This window comes from Phocoena sinus, chromosome 9 (genome assembly GCF_008692025.1).
Source record: "Phocoena sinus isolate mPhoSin1 chromosome 9, mPhoSin1.pri, whole genome shotgun sequence".
NCBI classification, from domain to species: domain Eukaryota; kingdom Metazoa; phylum Chordata; class Mammalia; order Artiodactyla; family Phocoenidae; genus Phocoena; species Phocoena sinus.
Genome location: NC_045771.1, coordinates 75,148,186 through 75,173,840, shown reverse-complemented (window position 1 = coordinate 75,173,840; position 25,655 = coordinate 75,148,186). Strand labels below are relative to the sequence as shown.

The 25,655-nt window shown below is 40.4% G+C and overlaps 1 protein-coding gene across 5 annotated transcripts in view; it reads left to right on the top strand.

Moving 5' to 3' along the window:
* The window catches only part of RAPGEF5 (Rap guanine nucleotide exchange factor 5), a 181,087-nt gene that overhangs the window by 107,937 nt on the left and 47,495 nt on the right, over window positions 1–25,655 (top strand). The window contains exons 9-11 of one of the 5 annotated variants that reach the window (XM_032643882.1): window positions 1,211–1,329; window positions 1,794–1,882; window positions 24,769–24,847. In XM_032643882.1, coding sequence (XP_032499773.1) covers window positions 1,211–1,329; window positions 1,794–1,882; window positions 24,769–24,847 — 287 coding nt within the window. Of the gene's footprint in view, window positions 1–1,210; window positions 1,330–1,548; window positions 1,883–3,270; window positions 3,331–24,183; window positions 24,206–24,768; window positions 24,848–25,655 lie in introns of those variants that run through there. The other 4 variants (XM_032643883.1, XM_032643884.1, XM_032643885.1 and 1 more) reach the window with 4 other exon arrangements.

Genomic DNA, 25,655 nt, shown 5'->3' with positions numbered 1-25,655 from the left:
GTACTTTTTATCCAACGGCGGCGGGGCGGCGGGGGGGGCGGGAAAATGTTCTTTTTGTGTGTTTGTACCTAATTGAGGTAGGGTTTTCTGCCAGGAGCAGAAACACAGAAGCATGCTAGGAACCCTAGGACGTGTTTCCCTTTTTAAAGAGGCAACATAATTTTTAAGGTGCAGCCTCTTTGCTATCAACTTTTCTTGCTTCCATCTTTTGCTCAGATCCTCAGAAATACAGAAGGTAAATATTTTTACATGGGTTTCTCCCTACCCCCTCCGCCCCTACCTGCCTCTGGTTGGACGCCACCCATCAGGAGAATTTCACACTCCACACTCTGGAAGTGTTTGTCACTTGGGTGTCACTTGGGTCGGCTCCACACTGCTGGGTCAGCAGTGAGCCCGACTCTGACAGAGCCACGTCAGCGGGCCGTGTTAGGCTCTGGGCTGTGGAAGCTGTGTGTGCAGAAATGAATGATTGTTCAGCCTTCTCTCCGTGTTAAAAGGGACCGCGGTGAAGAAAGTCAATGCATTCACCCGTGACATCCGAATTTCAGCCTAGATGAGATTCTAACTAGAGATCCGTTTTTGCTTGTATTCTGGCAAACCAAGTACATGATAAATATGAAGGCCACCTCAAGTCTGGGAGTAAAACATGAACTGAATGATAGAATGAGTAGTTTTTTTCCCACCTTAAAATAAGGCTGTGATGTAAATGAATATGATATGTATCTGCTACATCTACTTAATATGGCTTGCTCACTGTTTTAGTGTTTAAATGACGTTTTATATGATTTTCTAATTTTAATATAGTGGCAGTTTAAGAAGTATTAACCAGGTAAAAGAGTTTAGCACACATGCAATTAGTATATTGTGTTTTTGAGACTCTGAACTTTGGATTTCTTAGTTCACATCATTCAGGTAGTTATAAAAATGAACTCTGAATCCCATCCCCACTTTATTCTTTTTTTCCAGTTTCCTTTAAAGTATTTATGTCTTTCTAATGCTTTATGTATCCATACAACTTGAGCCTGGACCCTGTACCATTAGAGGGAGATTCTTGACCAGATTCCTAATTTGTTCTGAATCTGTAAAGATATTAGGTGGGAAAGCAACTTGAGAAGGTGCAGCTTTAGTTAGCTCTTTTTTTTTTTTTTGCCTTTTAAATTTTCTCTCTGTTTTTCCTTCTTCCATCCATCACTCCCATCGGCAATGAAAGCAGGATGATGAAGTGACAACCGTTCAGGTTAAAGAGCAAGACCGGGACGTCCTGGTGCTGAAGAAAGTGCAGAGCTGCGGCCCAGCCCCCCAGGCGGGGAGCTCAGAGAGTGATTGGAGGTCAGAGTTTCCACCCAGCCCCTTGCTCCTGTTTCCTTTTCCCTGCCTTCCTCCCCTTCTCCCGCTCCATCTCACTCGCTCTCTCTGCCTCCTCTATCCCCCCCTCCCTCCCTCCCTCCCTTTTTTCTCCGCCTCTCGAGCCCAGCGTGCTAGCTGACTGCAGAGCTCTTAGCAGCCAGATGGACTGAGTTCCCAGTGAAAGGACAGAGATGGCAAGATCTTTGAGCCTTTAGGGGATGCCTTTGTTAGTAGCCGTGCACAATGGGCAGCTCCCGGCTGAGAGTCTTTGACCCTCATTTAGAGAGGAAGGATTCTGCCGCGCTTTCAGACCGAGAGCTGCCCTTGCCCACCTTCGATGTGCCTTCTTTCAAATACATTGACGAGGAGGACGAGGACGAAGAATGGAGCAGCCGTTCACAGTCGTCCACTGAGGATGACTCCGTGGACTCTCTGCTCTCCGACAGATACGTGGTCGTGTCCGGGACCCCGGAGAAGATCTTGGAGCACCTTTTGAATGACTTGCACCTGGAAGAAGTCCAGGACAAAGAAACAGGTAAGGCAGGGGGGGTGTCTCCTGCTTCCAGACTCACAGCTGCGGCTGCCCTTGTCAGTTTCCAGAGGGGCAAAGCCTCCGTCTGTGCTGTAGCTGAAACCAGAGTGGGCTGACCCAGCATATGCTTCTTGGGCCTCCCCCTTAGCCTCCTGCTGTTTTGTTTAAATCCAGTAAATGGACGCACGTAGATCCAAGCAGCCGCCTGTGAAGTAGCTGTACAAAGAAAATGATACGAAGGCAGATGTTCTTGTTTCGCTGGCCGTTTTTACCACATCTCACCTAAAGGCAGTTGGCGAGAGGCCAGCATTTAATAGCCAGTGTCCAGCAGGAAGGAATATGAGGGATGGGGTTACCAGCTATAGCGTGCACCTGGCTTGTGGGAAGCACTGAGCTGGGGGGAGTAGCCTCCCTGCCGAAAAGTCAACAATTAATGCAACTTCTCAGCAGCTATTAGCTTAGCAGCAACTTCTGCCTTTTTCCATGTGGTTTACAAACTGCTCAGAGCAAGCCCTGCTGTGCAGGATGTGATACTCATAGCGTCTCGGACCAGAAACTGTGATTCACTGAAGTCTTACTGATCAGGCTTCTTGTCCTTTCTATTTAATCTGGGAGCAAAATACCCACTTAGCTTTTTCTCCCTTGCACTTCTGGAAACACTACCATTGCATGATCTACCCAAACTTCCTTTATCACACAAGGGCAGTGCTTGCTTCTCTTAACCAAAATTTATAATTTGTTCCAGCCTGGAGCAGTTATTCCAATGAATAGGCCTCTGGCTGTAGCCTGAGTTCTGCAACTTGATGCCCTGACTAAAATGCGCTTTTTGCTGCCACCGTAGCACCTGTGATGCTGCAGTTTGCAGTGTATCAACTGCGTCAATAAAAGGCATTTTTGGTTTTATTAGTACAAGTAACTCCTTAGGTTTTTCCCATGCAGGAAGGGTTGTGAAATGACAACTTAGGTGGGAACAAGAGTTTCCTTGGGTCCCAGTAGTTTTGTCTGAACTTAATTGATGTGTGGCTCCATACTGCATTATAAAGGACATTAAGAGAAACAAAGATGTGTGAAATATGTAATAGTGTTTTTATAAAAAAGCCAAAAATGACTCAATCACGCATCCTGCATTAGTGTTACTGTTTGATCTTGAAATTCAAATAAAAACTTTATTTTGCATATCTGTGTTTGGGGAAAAATAGGAATAGTTGTCATTTATACACAAACAAGCTAAAAGAGAAACGTATTGTTGTGGCATTTGCTGGGTGGTTTTTGTATGTCTATCTATTAATATTTTGTGCATTTGAGCACTATTTCCGTGTTCTCCTTCGTCAGAGATAGTCATCATGGAACTGGCCATAATTTTCCGCGTACTGGTTAGCAGACTGCTTTACACAGGTGGTTTGGACTAGATCACAGGCAAGTTATCTGCCACGAAGAGGACACCTTTGAACGTGCGTAGCAGTTTGGGGGACTGAGTGCGTTCTTTTTAATAGCACTGCAGTTCTATAACACAGGACTTAGTGTCTAAGTCATATTAATAAGAGTAGAAATTACTGAAGCCAGTACTAGGCCTACTTGATTTCTTTTTTCTTTCGTTCTCACTGTCATTAGTTTTCTGTGAAAGGCGGCCTAGGTACCCACTGACAAGTTACCCCTGGGAATGAGAAGTCACCCTAATTCCTGTTACTAATGCCAGGAATGGCTTCCTGCTGGGAAACAGTGTTGTACCTGGTGTCTAGTGACTGGTATTCCCAGTTTCTTCTCGATTATACCAACACTGGGATCAGGTGTGTCCCTCTTGCCAGGTGCCGAGCAAAGCTAAAAGGACCACGACTCGGTGTGGCCAAAGCCGGGCAGGTAGAGCCCCGCAGGGGTTAGTCTCTCCTCATTCCTCCTCATTTCCTTAGCGTTTGCAGAGGACACATGTAAAACTTCAGATGTTTGCAGGGACACCTGAGGGGGAAAACGGTAACAGCTCTTCCTCTGATCAAAGGAGAGTTTTATGAAAATGAAAAGTCAACTTTGGAGAGAGACTGACGTGTAATATGATAGGGACACCCAAGTGGAAGTCCCATGCAGTTCTTCCACACTTCACGAACAGCGCTTGGAGAAAATACAACAGAAGAGCCGCTGGGTGGCTTTTGTTGGTAACATTTTTAAAAATATAAATATAAAATCGATTTCATTTACAAATTGAAGAAAAGTGGTTATGAGTTCGTTCTAGTTTGAATACTAAACGAGTCATATATTTAGAGTAGTTGGGGCCCCTTGTCACTGACAGCGGTGAATGTTCTTTATCTTGGTCAGGCTGGCAACCCTCACTATAAAAGGTCTACGTGTGCAGGAGTCTGAGTCGCGTAAACATATGGAAGACAGATGGAGGAAAACGAGAAGGGGCTGCAGTAAACGTATACAGCAGCGTTTTTATGTTCTTGAGCGCCCCTTTTAGGGAGATGGAGCCATATGGAGCCGGGTGGAGCCATATGGTGGTTATCCACATGGCCCCAACGGCAATGAGGAAGAAAGCATTCATGGGAAGAAATAAATGGTCCTGGAGGCTGGGATGAGCCTGTTCTGGATTCTTACATTCCTGTACCCACCAGAGGCTGGGGAAGTTAACCAAGCAAGAGATGCAAGTTATTTCCATCTCTTCCCCACAGACGTCACTTCATTGTGAAAATGTAGGTGCAAGGCCCAATAGGCTAAGAGACCTATACTCACAAAGGACAGGTTCAGGTGATTAGTAATTGCTGTGTACGTGCAAGTGGAAAAAAAGTTTACTTAATTGAATGGAATAGAAATAAGAGATACTGTATTTTTGTTATTACCCAAATCTAGAATAAAATGAAATAGCAAACAACAATTCATATAGTATTCTATCACCATATCAAACTGAGTTTCAAAAGCAAAAAACATTATTAGAGATGCTTACAAGCAACCTACTAATGATTTTCATAAATGACTTGATCCACACAACACTTACCATGCTTATTTTCATAATCCCCTATGTGCCTACCTTCCCTCCCTGGTACTACCAGGCACAAACAGTCATCCTGGGAATATCTGGAATGAGAGGATGGATGGATGGATGGATGGATGGACGGACGGATGGATGGATGGATGGATGAATGAATGAATAATTCTTCATTGTTTAAAATAGAAAAACTGTTTGAGTCTGGAAACTGGATACCTATTTGTGAACGTTGAAGGACTGAAGCTGTTTTCAAAGATTACCTTTTCTTTCGAGGTTCAGGGTCTGACTTGAAGCGTTTGGAATGTTAGGGAAAAATCAAGCAGCTCTATCTTTCATCTTCCCAGAAATAGGGCAGACGTCACTGGGCATTCCCAGCCCAGGAGAATTACAAGGAAGGCAAGAAGCAAGAAAATGTGTTGTGAATAGAGGAGCTGGAGGGGTAGAGGAGCAGGTCCCCACCACCAGCCCCGTCTCTGGAAAGGATCAAATGTGTTTTGTCTAGAGATGCTTCTATTAGGAATAACGATTTCTGTTCTAAGGGGGGTGGCCGGGGACAACACTGTGATCAGATGGATACATAGAGAAAATCCTTCTTACTGACTTTTCTTTCTACATCTGCATTATGATGAGTCTACCTTAGGGGAAACACAAGAGGAAATAACATTATTTGCTCCCCCTTTTTTTCCCATGTCTTGGGTTTTTATTCATCTTTTTGAAGCAAATGTGCTTATGATTACAGGTTTTCAAGAAAAAACAAGCAGGGGATAAGGTAGTGGGAACAGGTAAAGCCTATTAGCCGATTCTTACTAGGCTTGGCCTGCTTTCTTCCAGGTATGGCTGTTTTTACTTCATGAGGTTATCGTTCAGTATATTGTGTACTCAGTGTGGAAATGTCTGCGCATCCTGCTTTGACCACGGAAGGCATGGATGCCTCTGTGTGGGTGGTGTACTTTCAACAGCACCTAGTAGGCTGATTACATCATGGAGAAAGTGAGACCCTTACCTTTGTAACGAGGCAACCACCTCCGTGCAAGTACCTGGTTTATATCATAGGAGTGTCTCACTTAATTGATAGGGTCCCAAAGCTATTCTCCATTGCCAGCTTAATGGCTTTTTTTGGAGCATTGCACTGATGGAACCTTGAGTGAAGCTAGGGCAGGCAAGCCATTTTTCATTTTCTTTTATCTTCTTTCCCGTTCCAGCACCAAGCGTATCCTAAATACTTGATACATATTTCTTGTGAAGGAAAATTAAGAATGCCTTTTTCCTGATCATTGGAAATACGGAAGACAGTTTAGGTGAACTTCTTCCTTATTTTCCTTACCTTTTAGGATTTCTGGAAAGATGTTTGGTGCCTCTCTTCTAGGCTTTCTTTTGCAGGTGGCAAGACCTTTATAACGCTGTGGCTGCATGGCTTTTGCAGGACTAAAACTTTTGGTGGGTAGACATGGAAGTTTTTAGATGGTGGTAAGCCTCTCCATGATTTTGTGCAATTAACATGCATGTAAAATTATCTTGGATCTATCTTTTTATTTTTGTGGTATCATGTAACACATAATAGACCAGTGGATCTTATCTGTGGCTGTATCGTTAGCAGCACATGGGGCATTTTTCAAGATATCAATGTCTGGGTCCCACCCCCGAGATCCTGGTTCAGTTGACCCGAGTTGGGGCCTAAGAGTTACGGGCTTTGAAGGCTCCCCAGATGAAGCTATATGTAGCCAGGTGTGAGAGCCACAGAGCTAGGACAGTGACTTTGTCTCTCCACTTTTTTCAGAGACATATTCAAAGTGTCTAATAGTTATCAATTTGCCCCTGAGAACCACGGGCGTCATTTCTCTTTTCCTCCACCTCCCCTCCCCACTCCCTCTCCTGGTCTCTGTGTCCAGCCTCGTATCCACTGGTCCCTGCCCTAGAGCCTCTGCAGCGTGAGTTCAAAATTCACAAACCTGCGTTGCTGGTCCATCCACTGAAATGGTTTTGAAAAAGGGAAACAATCAGAGCGGACAGAGGTACTGGCCACACAGCTGTTAGCTCTCAGTTCTTGGAATGAGGAGGTGACGGTATAGTGAACAAAACCCATTTGGATTTTTGCAGGGTTCTGTCACACTCCAGGGATCTCTGGGTGGTCCTTCAGTCTCACAGCCAAGAATGCTTACTTCTGTAAGAAATGATGTTCTAAGGAAGGAGAATATGCACGCAGCAGAGTAGAAAGGGTACTAAAATGAGATTCTGAAACCTTGGGTCCCCAGATCTGGGCTCTATTAATAGACCAACCTGAGACCTTGAGCAAGTTATACGTGAGATGAGTTCTGACATATCTTTCATCGCTAAAATGCTTTGATCTAAAGAGATTTATGTCAACCCCTTTCCTTTCAAAGTATGTCAGAGAACCGTAGAATTCTAGATCTGGAGGAGACCTTAGCCCTGCGGTCGTTTTGTGCTGACCTCACCATCACTTAGGCTTTGCACAAGGGCTTAGGCGGTTTGGCCTGACTTCATGTTGCCCTGTCTTACTGCTGTGTTTCTTCGGCCTCGCTCAGAGAGTAGTTAGAATGTTGATGGCGTAGCACGCTTGGAATTCAAGGCTCAGTGGCCATACCCGGTGATGATTTAAGTGTGTTTGTGTATAACCTTGTCCAGTGGGAAACTTTTTAAGTTCCTTTGGGAAATTATGCTATAACATTTACAAAGAATAGCTTTGGTTTATCACCTACCAGTAATAGCCGTTTGCAGAGAGTTTTACTACCAGGCCATTTTGGGGTATTCAGAAACAGTACGTTGCTAGAGAAAAGCAGCGGTTTTCCCCCAGCGATGAAATACTCTGCATCCTGGCTCTTATACTAGCCCTCCCCCTGTAATTCCTTTACTTTTAACTTTACACACTACTTCTGTAATAAAATACAGCAGTGCATATTTGAGTGTTCAGTTTCTATATGCGGGTGAATGAATACCATAGAAAAATTTAATTCCTTCCTTCCGCAGATATTTTCGACCTCTTATGTAGGCACTGTTCTAGCTGTAAACAGCTAGAACATACAGCTGTAAACAGAATACACACAAATTCCTTACCTTCGTGGGGCTTACGTTTTAGTGGAGGGAGTCAGACAAAAAGCAAATAGGGAAAGAGTGGATGTTCGTGGTGCTAAATAACCCATCTCATTATAGACACAAATTTGGGAGAACTATATCCACATGTCTTTAAAAATGAAGAAGCTAGAGGATGTTTTAATGTGTTTAAAGTAGTATAGAGAATGAATGTGAAATGTCTGGTCCTATTCAGCAAAGTTCAGAACCAAAGGAAATAGACTTAGTTGAAAAAAATAAATAAAAGGAGTTGGAAGTAGGTATAAGTATCCCTGGATGGTACTGGCGACAGCTAGGAGCCGTAGACTCTGCAATCCGTGGAAATGGTGGATGTCAGCCTTTTACCTTCTTGACCTGTGAAAGTAGCTTTCTCAGAGACAAATAACTGGACTAGGTTGCCACTTGAGGCGAGGTCTTTTTCAGCTTTATGACACTGTCAGTGTTAAATATTAGGTTAATTTTGTTTGCATACATGCTAATGAAAAAATCAACGAAAGACTAAATAAATTCATTGGCACCAACTCCAGCTGCCCTGGGTGTGCCTCAGATGCAGATGAGAACCCCACTGTTCAGCGAAGGCTTGTTTTTTCAGATAAAGCCAAGGCTTGAAACAGCGATCCACGGTGACAATGAAAATCCCCAAAGTGCCACTGAGAGAGTACTAGGAGTAAAAGTGCCACTGAGAGAGTACTGGGAGTAAAAGTGCTCATATTAGAATATTGGTTTCTGTTCTGCTTTATAATCTCTGTGCTTTTGGTTTGGTTTGGTTTGGTTTTTTGGCATTTCCCTTAGCTTCTCTCCTAATTGCTAATGTGGAGAATGTAATGTTTTTGCTGACTGTGATTGAAACATTGGAAGACTTTATAAATTAATACTGACTAAGTGATGAGATAATTAGAATTGTGTAGAAATTTCTTTCTCATTTGCCTCATTTATGAAATCACAGAGTTTAGACCACGTGACATCTGAGGCCCCTTCCAAATTTGAGAGCCGCGATTTGACACCACTCTGTTTATCCAAACATCCTCTCCATTAGATGGATGCTTGTTCAGGATGACTATCTCCATCTAATGGACGTAGATGCTAAGGCAGAAGTTAACTAAGCTGCTTCAGAGATAGAGTGGTCATTTGAATCTGAAAGTGAACCCAGATATATTCCTAGCTTTGTCCTAGACATCATTTTTGTCTAGTGGCTAAAATCTTGGATGCAAGGCAGAACTGAAATAAAAAACCTACCGTTCGACTCTAGCTATAAACCCCAAATCAGGCACTTCAGTAGCCACTTAAGAGGGAGCTAATCTTCAGCATAAAGACCTGCTTCTTGGTTTCCACCTGTGAGCAAGGTGGCCACTGGGTGGGCTAACTGCTTCAAGAAGGTTACACAAAAAACGGGGTGTAGGGGAAGAGGTCCTAGTTGCAGCTGATGCTGTATCAGACCACTCACGTCAGATAATGTTAAAAAATCAGATTATGACTGTGAATTTCATTTGAGGTGTTCATCTTCTGAACTAATCTATTCACACCACCTTTGAACATGTGATACTATATATGATAACAAGGGAATTGATGCTTTTACACTGCCAGTAGATTGTGGGTTAATTAATACTCTTGTTGGTAATGAAGCAAGGTGAAATGCAGTGAGAGAGATGAAGTATAAGGTCATTAGTGTACACTGATTAATAGTGAAAATGTGGAAGTTTTCATTACAGCATAACCAATGGGCAAAAGAAGATTTTTAATGGATAAAGATGTAAGGAGGAGTACAGCCTACTTTTCAGGGATACCGTCCCCATTTCGAACGAGACCGGATCATCGGAGTGCATTTATTAAATCGCATCCTTTTCATGTTTAGTCCACGTGATGTCTTCCAGTACGTAAAGTTCAACTCTAAGTCTAGAGCACCCTAGAAACAAACTGAAATATTGTAGGGCTGTGAGAAATTAATTTCAGGAGGATCTGAAGATAGGAAATGGAAAGTGAAATACACAAGCGGCGAGAATCACCTCAGAAATTAGATCTTTAGTCTCCTGACTATAAGGATTTTGAAAAACTTGTGCATCTGAAGAAGAGTTTTTAGACTTTCTTCTTTGAATACTTCTAAGGAAAATATCAACAACTTTCTGATGGGCTAGAGGGAAGGCTGTGTCCTATAGTTGGGAAGTGAGATAGAGGATCTTTGAAAGTTTCCTTCACACATTATATTCTAGATGAAATACAGATGTGACTTCTTGTTTCTGTGAAGTCTGTCCTGGTGGTGATGTCCTCAACCCCCCAAACCGTGAGGGTTTTCCTATGTAAACTGTAGCCAGAACAGAAGGCTTAGAAATGAATGGACTTTCTCCTTTATTCACCTTGGACATTTTATTTGCTTTATTCCCCTTATTTACATTTTCTTTGCTTCCCCTAAAATGCTTTTCCTCCAACTCAGGTGCTCAATTTGGTACTCATCTTTTTAGGTAGACAACTGTGGGGAACCTTAGGTATTTCTTTCTTTGTAGTTCAGTAAATTTCTAATTTCCTAGAATGGCTGGTGGATAAATTATTACAAATAACAAAATACTCTGGTACACTGAGAGTTGCCATAAATATGTAAATAAATTGTCAATTTTCAAAGAATCATAATAGATAAAATTACAGTCTGTTTTTAAATGTAAAATATAAAGGCCCTTTCTAATAAGTCACAAAGTTCATGTAGAATAGTCTTCGGTTTTATAATTACATGAATAAGATATTGGCTTAAATCTGTATAGTCTCTTTGACATAGGGTGAAGGTTCCCTTCTTTTTTTGTAATTTTTAAAAATATATTTTTTAATTTTTTAATTTATTTTGGTTGCTCCGGGTCTCAGTTGTGGCAGGTGGGCTCCTCAGTTGCGGCATGCATGTGGGATCTAGTTCCCTGACCAGGGATCGAACCCAGGCGTCTTGCACTGGGAGCACGGAGCCCTGTCCACTGTGCCACCAGCGAAGTCCCTAAAGGTTGCTTTTTAAACACAAATCCAATATTACTTGTAGTTTTTCTCATAAAGATGCGTTTGAGAAAGGTAATAGCTTTGTTGAGTTTTCCCTTTATATTTTGTCTCTCTAATATATACCCTTTAAGAACAAAGGCTGCTACTTCTATTTTTCTATCTATAGTTCTATAATCTATAATTTCTGTAGCACAATTTCTCAGTTGGGTGCTGATTTTTGTTCTTATAAATTTCTTCTTTTTTTGTTCTTTTTAAAAGGAAAATGGATTTTTATTTCTTTAAAAAGAAAATGCTATTCTTAACTCTTAAAGTTTTAAAAATGACCATATTTTCTCAGTGAATTTGGGGTCCACTGGCATATTTAATATTGTACTTTAGTAGAAACACTTGTGATTTTGCCAGCGTCCCGCTGTATTTCCAGAAACTTGTTTAAATGTGTGACGTGAGTCAGGTATTTTTGGAGCAGTGAATTGAAAGAAGCAACACATTCTGAAATTTCTGGAGACAAGATACTGTGTCAAAAGTCAGTTTGACAATCGAGTAATTTTAGCAGAATCATAGTTTTAATGTAACATCAGCACATGAAATTACTCGAGACTGTGTTTAAGACAATTCAAAGGATGAAAAAACTCTCTTCTCTCTCTCCCTCTGTTTCTCTCCCTCAGAGATCTTGTGTGCCATCTCTCCAGTTGATGGATTTAAAGTGAGATTATCAGATGTTCTTGTGTGTATTTTTTAATGCTGTGACATCATCCTCAGTCAAAAATTTAGCATCCTATCGGAAAATGGGGAAAAAAGTGATTTTTCTATATAAGAGTATGTATTTCAGACAGTCTTGTAAGTGTGAGGAAGGGATGCTAGTAAATGGCAATTGTTGATTATGATCGCTCCATGTTAATCTCTCACAGCATGTTTCAGTCAAATTATGGCCTCATGTAAAGGGTGCAATGGCACAGAATTGCTGTAATTGACAAGCACATGTCTAAAAGGGACGTTCTTCAAGTGGGAGAATTTTTGCCTTTAACATACCTATAATTGAGCTTTTCCTCACTTCTTTTTGCAGTCTTTCTCATTATAACCTTCCCCTCCCATTTCCCATTATCCTCATTTTTTGCCCTTGGGGCTTTCTCGCTCTACAATTGAAACCATTCTTTTCATTCTGTTTGCAGCTTTTTTGCCTTGTGCTAAGGCTGCTATTAGGCTGGCCGTCCTTCCCCCAAATCTCAGAAATAAATATGAAATTAGACAGAATTGGTAGGTATGTGTGAAGGGAAAGTGTGGTGGAAAACTAAAATACCTTGTTGTAATCCCCAGAATATCTTGCTGTAATCTAAATAGCGACAGAAAATTACTTTCAGAGCCATCCTGTATCCTTTCCTGCTTCAGACTTATCCTTCTTTTCAGCATTCAGGATACTTGGTCAGTCTTCTAAGTTTTAAATCTTTTAATCCTGTAAATGGGCTTCACTTAGTGTGAAGATGAAAAGCATCAGTTAAAATTGCCCATCTCATGCCTGGTTGGATATTTCTACCTAAATTCTCAGTCTAAAAGTGAACAGGGTTTTAGGTGAGTGGCTGTATATATCAGGGCTCATGATGGTAGTTCTAATATTAAAGCATCTGGTGTTTTCCTTCTTGCTACATCCCTTTGAATGCGCCTTAAATAGACTTGTTATGAAGAAAGATTTACAGAGTACATAGAGCAAATTAGGTTTTCCCCCCACATTTTCTTCCTGTCTTGCTTGATATCACATAGTTTGTTTTTGTGTAGCAGGCTTATAGATATCATAAATCCAGTGTCATGATTTTGTTAAGAAAGAAAAGAACAGGGTGAAGATATTTTCATCCTAATTTTGGATCTTTTCCCAAGAATTGAACGTACGAAATGTGACTCCTTGTGTCTTAGTTCAGTTTGATCTGAATTTGAAGGCATTGCAAAGTCGTTTTCATTTACCACTGATGACTTTTGTAGAAAGATTGTAGTAAGCTCAAGTTCTGCCAGTGCTGATCGGCATGCTGTGAGTGCGTATCTCAGAATTATTATGACAGTTTACACTATTTGACAGTCTTCTGGGGAGGTTGTTTGTTCTTTTAAAAAATAATCAAAAACATAAAAGGGAAATGTGTCTTCATCAGCACATTCTACAAATCCACAGTAATGAGGTCAGGATAAATTCACAACACTCATCTCTCCTTAAATGTACGTTTCCTGCTTATGATAGCTGAGAAACTTGAGAACAAGACCACATTACCGATCATGTGTTTGAGTTCCTGAAAATTTTCTGTGTGTATATATTATTTGTGATTAGGCATGGCTGCATACAACAGAAAATCTCAAACAGTGACATAAACAGGTATACGTATACTTCTCTCTCATGTGAAAATAAAAATAAAGAAGTGCAGTCCAGAGCTGGTGAGGCCCCTCTGAAATCAGCCAGGAGTGAGGTTCCTTCCGGCTCTTTGCTCCAGTGTCCCTAGAGTCTGACCTGCATCCCACGAACCAAAGTGAATATAGCATCACAGTCCAGGTAGCAGGATGGAGCTAGTTAAGAACATACCTGTTCATCACACCTGGCTTCTGCTTCTTTCTCATGGACCAAAACTTAGTTGTGGCCACATCTGGCTTACAAGTAAGACTGGGAAATGTATTGTTTGGTTTGGTTTTAAGCTATCTGGAGAGCAGTATGCCCAAGAAAAATCAAACTTTGGTTCCTAAAGAAGAGGAAAATAGCATGAAATTTTATGAATGGAAGCTTATGTTAATTTGTTTTGATACTTTAGACCCGAGGCCATAATTATGTATTTCTGTCCCTTCAAAGTAATACAAACACATTGTAATTTAAAGTGCTGTATAATCACTTTTTAAAAGCCTATAAAGTGGTTTGGATGAAGTCTTACATGCTTCTCAACAAGTGACTGTTGACACTAATCTCATGTATTCTTTTTTTTAATTGATGTATAGTTGATTTTCAATGTTGTGCCAACCTCTGCTGCACAGCACGGTGACTCAGTTATACACACATTCTTTTCCATTATGGTTTATCACAGGATATTGAATGTAGTTCCCTGTGCTATACATTAGATAATCTCATGTATTCTTAATTCTCAAGGTTTACTCACCGGTAAGTACCTTTCTTGTGTGATTTGAGCCCCTGAATTCATGCTAGAGAATTCTGCATTTTTCACTCCAAAATTCTCCCTTCCAGGCGTTAGAAATATTTTTCATAAAATAAATTTGACATATACCAAGAAATAGTTCATGTCATATGGCTTTGAAGAAGTTTTTTTAACAATATCACAAATTAAATTTGTTCTTTTAAGAGTAGGTTATAGTATACAATTTTATATAATTATATTATTGTACTCTTGGTGATATTTCAGAACTCATATGTACCCATTACATACCTGTGTGAGCCAAATCACCGTGAATCATGCTAACGGAAAGGCTTAAGGATGTTCGTAGGCTTGTAAGTAGTACATTTAATGTAAAACAAAACTGACTTCTTAGAACCATTTGAGACAAGGGATATGTATGAGCGCCTTTAGCCAAAAGGCAAAAATATCTTGGCCAGTGACAGTTGGTACATGTTTAATGGTCTTTTGATCCAGATGTTGGGCTGACAGGTGATAACTGAGGTGAGGTATAGCCAAGACTTAGACATGCAAGTCACTTCTTGTGATTTGGGAAAGAGTGAACAAAATGTAATGTGACTAATGGTTTTCAGTATTTACTGTGTCTAATACGGAGAAGTTTATATAGAAGAAAAGGGTTTTATGGTTTGACCTTTTAAAAAAATTGTTTTCCTTTCTGCCTTTACATTTCAATTCTTAAAAATATAAATATGTATAATTGATCGTTAAAATATCTTAAAAACATTATGAATCTGTGGACTGTCTGAATCCTTCCATGTGATTGTCATTTCCATTTTTAGAAAAGTAAATTGGCTGATCTCTTATAGCTGTTTGCTATTGCCAGGTGTTTGCTAGAAAATAAAAACAAAATAACAAAATTTGAGTAGGAATAAAGGAACTGTAGCATGCGCACAGGTGGAAAAAGACGCCATAGGGCCATCTTTGGCAATTCAAGGCCAGTAAAAAGACCAAGTTCCCGTATCTAGGATGCTTTTCCCTGTCCAAACCCAGGATTCCATGACTTTCCTGTACTTCCTTTCCTCTCATCCCTGACATGGACGGTTTGTATCCACACCCTCAGGAGAACATTGTGCAGTGAGAGCCATTGCTGTGGCTCAGCACGCCTTGGGACCTAGGCCCCTTCCGACATTAACCCGGTGGTTATTCTCTGTACTTATCTCAGTCTCAGTGTCATCATCCTGCTAAAGATAAGACCTACCTTCTAAGGTGGTTTTGAGGAACTCAGATCATGTGGGTGACGCTTGTGGTACAGCCCACAATATGTGGTCCATAAAGGTTGGCTGGTATGGTTATTTTCATACAGACTAGCTACTGTCTTCCCCCCCACCAGCCGACGTTTCCCCATCACCTACTGAAGCTACCACTGGCTTCCTGGGGCACGGTAAGGAATAGGTGTGGTTCAAAGCATGGTTTGGGGCTCTCTGGGGCTAAAACATGTGTGCTGGGTGGCAGTGGTGGGCAGGGATGGGGTATGGAGTTTCGCTCAGACATTCACATGGATGGAATATTCATCAGGCTGGAGCTTGTAGACTGCCCGTTGTGGTCCTTTAACGATCTCACCAGTCAAATTCCAAATCCTTGCAAAAGCTGAGACTTTATCTTACAACTTTGTCTTCACCAGAGCGGAGAGCCCTGTGCTCAGCCCTAAGTAACAGGTGTTTGGTCATCCGTTTCAACCAAACCTTTCTTTGTGACCCTAAACCACAAGTCTCCCTTCCACCTGTGTGAGAAAGATAGCAGCCATGTGATATTGGAAAGAAAGAATTCTAATGACTGTTCTGGAAACCAGACACAGAGGCATGTCTGCTGTCAGTCACTGGTTGAAATACTTTTTCTAGAAATGTTTTCAAACACAGGCAGTACATTAAAGTAAATTTTCTTGTATCGGAAGTGTTCAGTTTGTGTAAGATCTTGTGCCACATTGCTTAGAAAGAGCCTTAGTTGTGTTTCCTTTAAATGAGTAAGCTTGCAGAATAGATTTTTAATTCTTAGGTTTAAAATAGGCAATTGACTATCCATTGCTAAACTTTATTTAAAATAACTTCTCTCTAGTGTCCATAAAATTTCTTTTAACCAGAAACAAAAGTAAATTAGTAAATAAATAAAATTTTACTTGTCTGAAATTCAGCACTAATGATTCACAATGACCAAGGGAAAAAAAAATTAACACTCAGAATGGTGATATATTTCAAGTTTTGAAAGAAAGCTGACAATAGAGATTCTTCTTAGTGCTCAGGAGATAAAAATATCATACCTTGTTTTAAGTTGAGTCAAGTATTAGAGTTATTGCTTGGAATAACCATGCCTGAGACTTCTGATATAAGAATTTTTTTAACATCTTTATTGGAGTATAATTGCTTTACAGTGTTGCATTAGTTTCTGCTGTGTAACAAAGTGAATCAGCTATATGTGTACATTTCCCCATATCCCCTCCCTCTTGCGTCTCCCTCCCACCTTCCCTATCCTACCCCTGTAGGTGGTCACAAAGCACCGAGCTGACCTCCCTGTGCGATGCAGCTGCTTCCCACTATCTATTTTACATTCTGTAGTGTATATATGTCCATGCCACTCTCTCACTTCATCACAGCTTACTATTCCCCCTCCCCGTGTCCTCAAGTCCACTCTCTATGTCTGCGTCTTTATTCCTGTCCTGCCCCTAGGTTCATCAGAACCAATTTTTTTTTTTTTTTAGATTCCATATATATGTGTTAGCATACAGTATTTGTTTTTCTCTTTCTGACTTACTTCATTCTGTATGACAGACTCTAGGTCCATCCACCTCACTACAAATAACTCAGTTTCATTTCTTTGTACGGCTGAGTAATATTCCATTGTATATATGTGCCACATCTTCTTTATCCATTCATCTGTTGATGGACACTTGGGTTGCTTCCATGTCCTGGCTACTGTAAATAGAGCTGCAGTGAATATTTTGGTACATGACTCTTTTTGAATTATGGTTTTCTCGGGGTATATGCCCAGGAATGGGCTTGCTGGGTCATATGGTAGTTCTATTTTTAGTTTTTTAAACACCCTCCATACTGTTCTCCATAGTGGCTGTATCAGTTTACATTCCCACCAACACTGCAAGAGGGTTCCCTTTTCTCCACACCCTCTCCAGCATTTACTGTTGGTAGACGTTTTGATGATGGCCATTCTGACTGGTGTGAGGTGATACCTCACTGTAGTTTTGATTTGCATTTCCTGATGATTAGTGATGATGAGCATCCTGTCACGTGTCTGTTGGCCGTCTGTATATCTTCTTTGGAGGAATGTCTGTTTGGATCTTCTGCCCATTTTTGGATTGGGTGATTTAAGATTTAATTTTTCTTTGTTTCATGACATTTTAGAATATTTAATTGACAGGCACTTAGGAGCACAGTTTGTAGCTTAAGAATGCATGTGTGATGTTAATCATACAAGATGCAGCAACTCAGGTCGATTATGTTAAACTGAGCGAATCTTCAAACCGGATATTAATTTTTTTTTGGATATTTTATTGGTAGATGCTGGCAGGTTGGTATTGAAAGCTTCATACCCATGACAATTCCCATGTTCTCATCTATATTGTTAAGTAAAATGATACTTGCATTGATCATGAAGAAATTTGTCTTCCTGGCTCTTTGTGAGAGCACCTGCCGTTACTGATCAGTGAGCTACACAACCACAAGAAGAGTCTTTGGGGAGAAACAGCGTGCTAGATGGCATGAGAGCTGAGTGTCAACAATATCCTTAGTTCTCTTCAGTCTATCAAGAGTATGCCTCTACCACTTAAGGGGCATCTCTCTAAAGCCAGCACACCAGGGACCATCACACACCACATCCAGTGGCCTTTGAATGCTCTGTCTCATGGACCTCCTTCCAACAACTTTTGACTCTTATGATCTGCTCTCTTTTCCAGTCCTTTCTTGTTGGCTTCTATCACATTTATGTCTCCCGCTTCTCCAATTTCTTCTCTTCTTAAACTCATCTTTCTCCCGCCATTGCCCAAATATGAACATCCACCCTAGCTCAACCCTCAACCTCCTGCTTACATCTTCCTAGGATTGTCACTGAGAATTCATGTTGTTCCCAAGCACTCTCTTTATACAGTTGCTCCCATCTTCATCTAGCCTTCTTTAGCAAACTCTGGTCTTCGATAATTTTGCTCAGTAGTTCCATTTAAAGTAGCCTAGGGAACCCAAGCTCAGTGCGTTTAAAAGTAAACTCATCCTCCCTCTCCTTATTCTTCCTGTATCCCGTTGGACTTCCGGGATGCAGCAGGTGTAATCTGCATCTCTTGTCACTTCTCACCTTGAAAGTCTTCGTTCACTTCCCTTTTCCTATAGAACGAGCCCCAGGCTCCTTAGTCCAGAGCTCAAAAACACTCCAGGAATTGGCTCCAACTTACTTTTCTACTTTTCAGTTACACCATGTGACCTCTTCCATTACTGTTTCACAACTGTACCATAGACTGAGACTTACATACTCGCGTGTCCCCAGACAGTTCATGTGAACGAATGAAGCCAACCAGAGCAGAACTGTTGCTAAACTGGGGAGGGCACCCTGCGTAAAGAGCGCAACTCAGGTCTAAACCACGGTTGCCATCTGAGATATGGACGTGGTGTTGCCAGATCTCTGATTTTTAAATATTGTCATCTAACAGAAAACATCTTTAAGGGCAAAACAAGGCTCAAAGGCCACAGGTTTGTGACTCAGCCACAGGCACACACCCATTACCCACTCCTTTGCTTACATCCTTCACCTCTTTCTCCGCCAGTTCTGCTCAGAAGTTCGGAGGTCGTCTCACACGCCACCTGTTTGGTGCAACCTTCCCTGGCCTGTGGAGTCTCTCCTTCACCCCCTGTGACATCTGTGCTTGGTGTTGCTCAGTTGCCGTGTTACCTTACTTAGTTCATCCCATGGGGATACACGTCTCAGCTCCCTTTCTCATTATGAGCCTGAAGCCACGGACCAGCGTTGTGCTTCCCTGTGTCAACCCCTAGTGCCTCAACAAATGCCTTATGTATAGTCATTCCCCAATACACAGTTTTGGTTGGCTGACTGGTAGCACTTGGAGAACTGGGAGAGGACAGACATAAATAATTTTAGGAGAATAAAGAACAGGTAGTATTTATTCCGTGCTTGATATATGCCAGATTCTTTGCCAGGTGCATTAGCTGTCCTATTTAACTCAGCTACAACTCTGCTAGGTGTGGATGTGACATCCACTTCACGGCGGCTGATTTAACTAAGGCCCAGAGAGATTAGGTACTCTGCTCAAGGCTACCCAGGTAGGAATCCAGCTCTCTGACTCCCTTTGCATGCTTTACACTGTGTTCTGAGCTTCCCAGCGGACTTGGCAGATACATGAAGTGTGCCTGGACACTTGAGAGCAGCTGATTGGGGCTGGGACAGCAGGAGCTCATGGGGCCCGTCCACTCTGTAACAAGAGTGACCTGAAAACTGACCCTTTCTCTGTGTGGAGAAGATAAAAATGCTGCTGTTAATACTCCATGCTGCTTCTAGTGCCATTTTTAAAAGGCAGCATGTGCAATTAAACTTGGCCAAGAACATAAAACCTGCTGTATGCAAATCACTCTTTCCTAAAGAAATATGGTGGGATTCCAGAACCATATTTTACAAGTTAAAATGAAAACGGATTTCATCATTGGAAGAGTGCCACGCAATCCGTATCGTAAGTTCCTGTCATTAAAGGGATGACTTTTCAGGTTTGATGTAGAAACAGCATTGAATGAATAAGCCTTTCTTGTACAACCAATATCTAAAAATAAAACTAGATCAAGATTTGACAGTTTTAGAATGGCTAAGCAAGACTCTGGTGAAATTGTAAAAGTCTGCAGGAGTTAAGTGAATTGAAAAGCTGTGGTAAACAGCTGCATTTGAGGCCATGAATACTGCTTTTTGAAATGTAAAATACACTGAGCAAGAAGCAGAGCTTGTATTGGTGGCATCGCACTTTAACCTGTGATTCATACACGAACAGTAAGTTTTTTTTTGTTTGTGCTTAATCAAATTACATGGACATTTTGGCACTGCTTCTCAAAAAATAATGGTAAGTTGTAACATTCCAGGGCCAGAAATGGGCGCTTTCACGTACAAAGCTTTTCTCGGCTCCTTGGAATAGAGGTTAAGTAGAGCATGTTTTAGAGCACCTTAAATTTCATTGCATCTCAAGTAGAAATATGGGTGAAGCAAAACTACTAACAGTACTTTAGGGGATATGACTTAGTAGAGAAATGTTGAATATTCACATTACCTTACTTAGATTAAATGGCTCCTATGGGCAATTGTCTGTCAAAACTCTTTTCATTTGCTTTCTTGGTAATTCACTTTAACTGGTGAGTGGTTTCATTACGGCAGTGCATTTTGCTGGCGAGTGTTGAAAAATAACTGAGGTAGATTTCTCTGATTGTTTCTAAGTCACCCTATATGCATTATGATTTCTAGACTTCCGGGTTCGTTTTTATGTTTTTGTTTTTTCTTTTTTTACCTCCTCCCCCCGCAAAAAAGGCATTAAGCTTAGACCTTTTGGAAACACTTAGACCATTTTCTTTAATTTGATTAAATTTATATAACAGAAACCTTTAAAAAGAGTCTGTACCAAACCAATTACCGTTCCACCTTGACACAACTCTGGGATATTCTAGAAACACTTGTATTTTGCAGAAATAAAATGGAAGTTTTTAGTGCTTGATACACTTAAAGTGACAGTGAGAAAATCTTTTAATTTATGCGTATAAGAAAAATACATTCAAGTAAAATCAAATAAAAATACATAATTCTTTTCTTATGTCTTAAAACGGTAGCAAATGAAAGGGAAAAGTTCTGTATTAATTAACATTATGGCTAATTATAGACCTGAATTTTAGAGCCATTTCTATCAAGTCTAGATTTTGACAGCATATTGATATATTTTATTTCAGGTTACATTGCTCTTAAAACTGTAATAGTATTTTCCCTCCAGTTCTGATAGGTATTGGCATGTTACTTTTATACTGCAAAGAGTAATTCCTGTATTTTAAAAAGCCACTACAAAATGTTATGTTATTTGGGGAAAGAAGAGGGGTATTCCCAAAAGGATGGATGAGTATTTTTGTCAGTGATGAGCCAAGAATTTGGGATTAGATTTAGAGATTGATTTAAAGAATAGAATTTCAAAGAAAAGTTTTTGGTACATTAATACCTAGGTATTCATTAACCTAGAAATCAAAATGAATGCATCTTTTTATTCAGAGTGTTAGTCTGTATGGCAATTATGAATGTGTTTAAATGAAAGATGTTTTTATACACAAAGGTGCTTTTCTACCTAGAGTCTTAAATTACTATTAATTAAGCAGTATATAATATAATAGATAATTATAGTGTTTTAATGTGGATGCCAGTGGATTTGCTAGTCTTTCTAAATGGCCATTTTTGGCTAATAGTCTTCAGGGGATCATTTATATAGCCATTGTGGTTCTAAAAATATCTCTAAATAGCAGTGGGACAGCCTTTTTTGAAGCATGGATATTATAAAATGCACTTTTACTTGAAGTGTGTTGTTTTGATTATATCACTCGATTACTTTCATATGCGCCAAAAATAAATACCAATGTTGAAAAGGAATAAAGGAAAGCTCTTTGTATACAGAAAAATTTCAGAACAATATGGTAGTTAGAGAAAGATTTGAGTTAGGAGTATTGGGAATCTGTTCTATTCATTGGATTTTTAGCTATTCTATTCATTAGGTTTTTAACTGGAGATGTTTTTATGTAGCATCATTGTTTTTATTTTAATTAATATTTCTATGGCAGAGAGATAATTAGATAAATGCTGATGAATATTAAATATGGTAGTAGCTTAGGGGAAATAAGCATTTCTGGGTCAAAGCCCTCAACAAAATATTATCTTATGTGAGCTGATTAATTGAATTGAATGCCAAATGGTTTTGCCACCATCCAGACCAAACTCTCACAGCCACTCAGTTCATTATCTAAGGCTCTTCCAGAATGGAATGAATGCTTTTGTCAAAGTTAATGGTGCTCTTTTTAATCTGAGCTACTCATGGAGGAAATCTTGATTAGAAAATACTTCCCACCTCACTAAATTAGCTACGTGTAAGAACATCCCAAAGAGTCTGAACCTGAGTGTCAGACCAAGAATTTTACATGCTGAATTGTCTGAGATTCTCAGTGCCGTCGCCCAGTGGTTTCTGTATATTGTGGGTTCCAATCTGTAAGGGCCCATTGGAAAGCCTGAAGTCAATTCTAGGTTCTAGGCTGCTCTATGGTCCTTGCTGCCTGTATCTAACATTGAATGCAAAAAAAGACTTAATTTCCAATTAGACCAGAGAAGCTAAGGATTCTCATCAACCATGTTTAGTACAGAGATATGTTATAATTTGTGAACATAACTGTTTAGTAGCATCCCAGAGTGATAGTTTTCAAGTTGCATTCCAAAATATCCTAGGGGTTTAGACATTATGCCATTGTTGGATCTTAATTTCAACTATTTAAAAAACTGTAATGAGGGAATTCCTGGTGGTCCAGTGGTTAGGACTCCGCAGTTCCACTGCAGGGGGCATGGGTTCGATCCCTGGCCAGGGAATTAAGATCCCACAAGCCTGGAGGTGTGGCCAAAAAAAAATTAAATAAAAAATAAAACACTGTAATGAAAGAGACACAGAATTTCACATACACATTCCAAATTTTTCCCTAGGATGCCAGTGATTAACTTGTGCTGCCAGGTTAACTAGTTTGGGGGTAGATTTTACAATAAAGCTTCTTCTGCCTTTTTGTGCATAGATTGGAAACTTTCGTAAACAGGGACTCCAGTAGAGAGCTCCCAGCTCTGCTGTGCATATCCACTCACATTCAGTTGTGCAACCAGCCACATTCCCAGTTTTCCTGTACTGGGCTTAATATGTGCCCAGCAAGGCCCAAGCACATCTGTTTGAGAACTTGCTTTTCCACAGAGTAATAGTGGGTTAGACCAGTGACTGTTCACATACTACAGTGTGATACAACATTATAAGTTTAGGCTTAATTTACATTTTAGGTGGCATTTGTCGAATTAATTTTTTTTAGTGATGAATACTGATCCTTATCTATTATAAAAAAAATAAATACCTTTGAAAAAAATTACCTAATACTCTTCATTAACACCTCTGGTTCATTTTAATTAAGGGCCTCTTGCCACTAGAAAGCAAGCTTTTTTGGTCAACTATTACTGTTTGCAGCCACTTACCTGTTTGGATCAGAACTGTCTTGATATTTTGCAGCATAAACAAACCATGGAAATAAATTAACCCCTGCAGTTCATGAAGGACTATAGGTGTCATTCACAACCGCTTTTTATCAGAATTTTGTGTTCTTCAACACGGCCTTTTGTTTTGCATTGATAACTTTTAAAGAAACGTTGCTGGTTATTTCTAAAATTCTGGAATTTTTCTAATCTTCAGCATAGAGCTATAGAATTGTGTATTGGGCAGTTCTTTCTATTTCCACATTTGTAGTGTAAGAGAGCATCAGTGCTATTTAGGATACAAGCTCACTATTCTTACAATTTTCTACTATTTCAAATAGCTAAAAATTTGATATCCAGAATGTAAATGATATAAGAATTAAATAATATTTTTAAATGAATTTCAAGGTAAGGAGATTGGTTAAAGACTACTATGGCAAAAGGTCTACTTTGCATTCTGAGTGTAAATCTTTTCTATCATTTTTGAAATTTTATTGGAGGTCACTTTGCCCGTTCAGGAGTTCCGTATTACATGTAAGCTGGACTTTTCGAAGAACACTCAGGCAAAGAGGCAATAACAGTGGAACCTGTTTTTGTTGGTTGAAGAGGTAGAAAAGGAATTAGGAGGGAGTATGTCATGATCCATTTTACCTGCTTTCTCTTTCCTTTTTTTTTTTTTGTGGTACGCGGGCCTCTCACTGTTGTGGCCTCTCGCGCCGCGGCGCACAGGCTCCGGACGCACAGGCTCAGCGGCCATGGCTCACGGGCCCAGCCGCTCCACGGCATGTGGGATCCTCCCGGACTGGGGCACGAACCCACGTCCCGTGCATCGGCAGGCGGACTCTCAACCACTGCGCCACCAAGGAAGCCCTCTCTTTCCATTTTTAACTGGACTTAGTTCTGCCTCTCTTCACAACAGTAAGAAAATCACTCACCACTTTCCCAACTTCTTACAGATGCTTTTGAGAGATACAGGTGAATGGCCTTGGAACCTGACGTGTGTCCTCTGGGTTTTATTATCCGTTGTTCTTGTCCTAGACTTAGGTAAATGGCTTTAGAAAGCCTTTATTTATTAGAACATATAAGCGTCATTCCCTGTAGGTCTGGAGTGCATACTTCAGAAATCTTATAAAATTTATTTTTAAAAGCACTTTTTTTTATGCATTGGTTTTCTATAACGTCTGTACCCAAAAATATAGATGATGTTTTAGGGAAGGAAAAAAAGGTGACAAATTTGTATGTTTAGAAAGCCTTGTAATAAAAAAAAAATCTCATTGCTTGAGGCATTCTATGTAAGAGTTTTTAAAAATAACTTTACTAAATAATGTATCTTGTGGCTAAAATTCCCCTAACCTCACCCCTCCCACTGCCACCACCATTTGTCATATTCCTTCTGTGCACACTGTTCCAGGGCTTGGCTAAGCAGCTGCCCCTCTTATCACCGATTTGCTCACCTTGTGTTTATTTTCCTTTCTTTGCAGAGACCCTCCTTGATGACTTCCTTCTCACGTACACGGTCTTCATGACAACTGACGACTTGTGCCAGGCGCTGTTGAGGCAATATCCTTCATTAACTTCAGGATGCTGTGTCGGCTTCCTCTCAGACAGATGTCTCACATTAGGAATTAACTGCCTTTCTTCATTTACTCAACCCCTCAGTAGAGTGTGGCTGTGTTAAATATTCATGTCATGATAGCCAAGGCAAAAGATGAAATGAAACAGACCAGGCAGGGGGAACTGGAAATGAATGCAGAGCCGCTGTTTTCACGTTCTACGTCGTGGGTAAATTGTGCTGTCGATATTATGTTTTCTTCAAACCTACGTCTCAAGACTTTAGAATCTGGAAATGAATTTGGCCTGCTGGGTAAACACCAGAGTCAAGAGGTTGAGTGGATTGGCAATAACTGAACTTAGAAGACAATCAGTCAGTGCCAGACCATGTGATAGGAAAACATACATATGTGATAGTGTGTTTCTGGGCAAGTATCCCGGGGGAGACAAGGATTCCCCACTTGGGAGGTCTTATCCCCGTAGTCAAATATCATCGTTTCAGAGCTTTGTTAGGGCATGCTCTCTTAGGGTGATGGATGTGATTAGAAGGTTGATGACCAGTTAAGGAGGCTTTAGGATTGCATACACTAACAAGAAGAGATGCAACAGATCAAAGGCTGGAAAGCCACGCCCAGGAAAGGCACTCAGAGTTTCCGAACGAGTGTCTTGCCTCACAATGTTTAAGGAAGAGTTTTTTCTTTATCATTAGTCAAGCCATGATAGTTACAGGAAAAGAGGAAAACAACATTTGCATAAGTGGAAATAATGTAAGATAAATCTTTATATTATGCCTTTCAAGAGAAAAACTAGAAGAAAT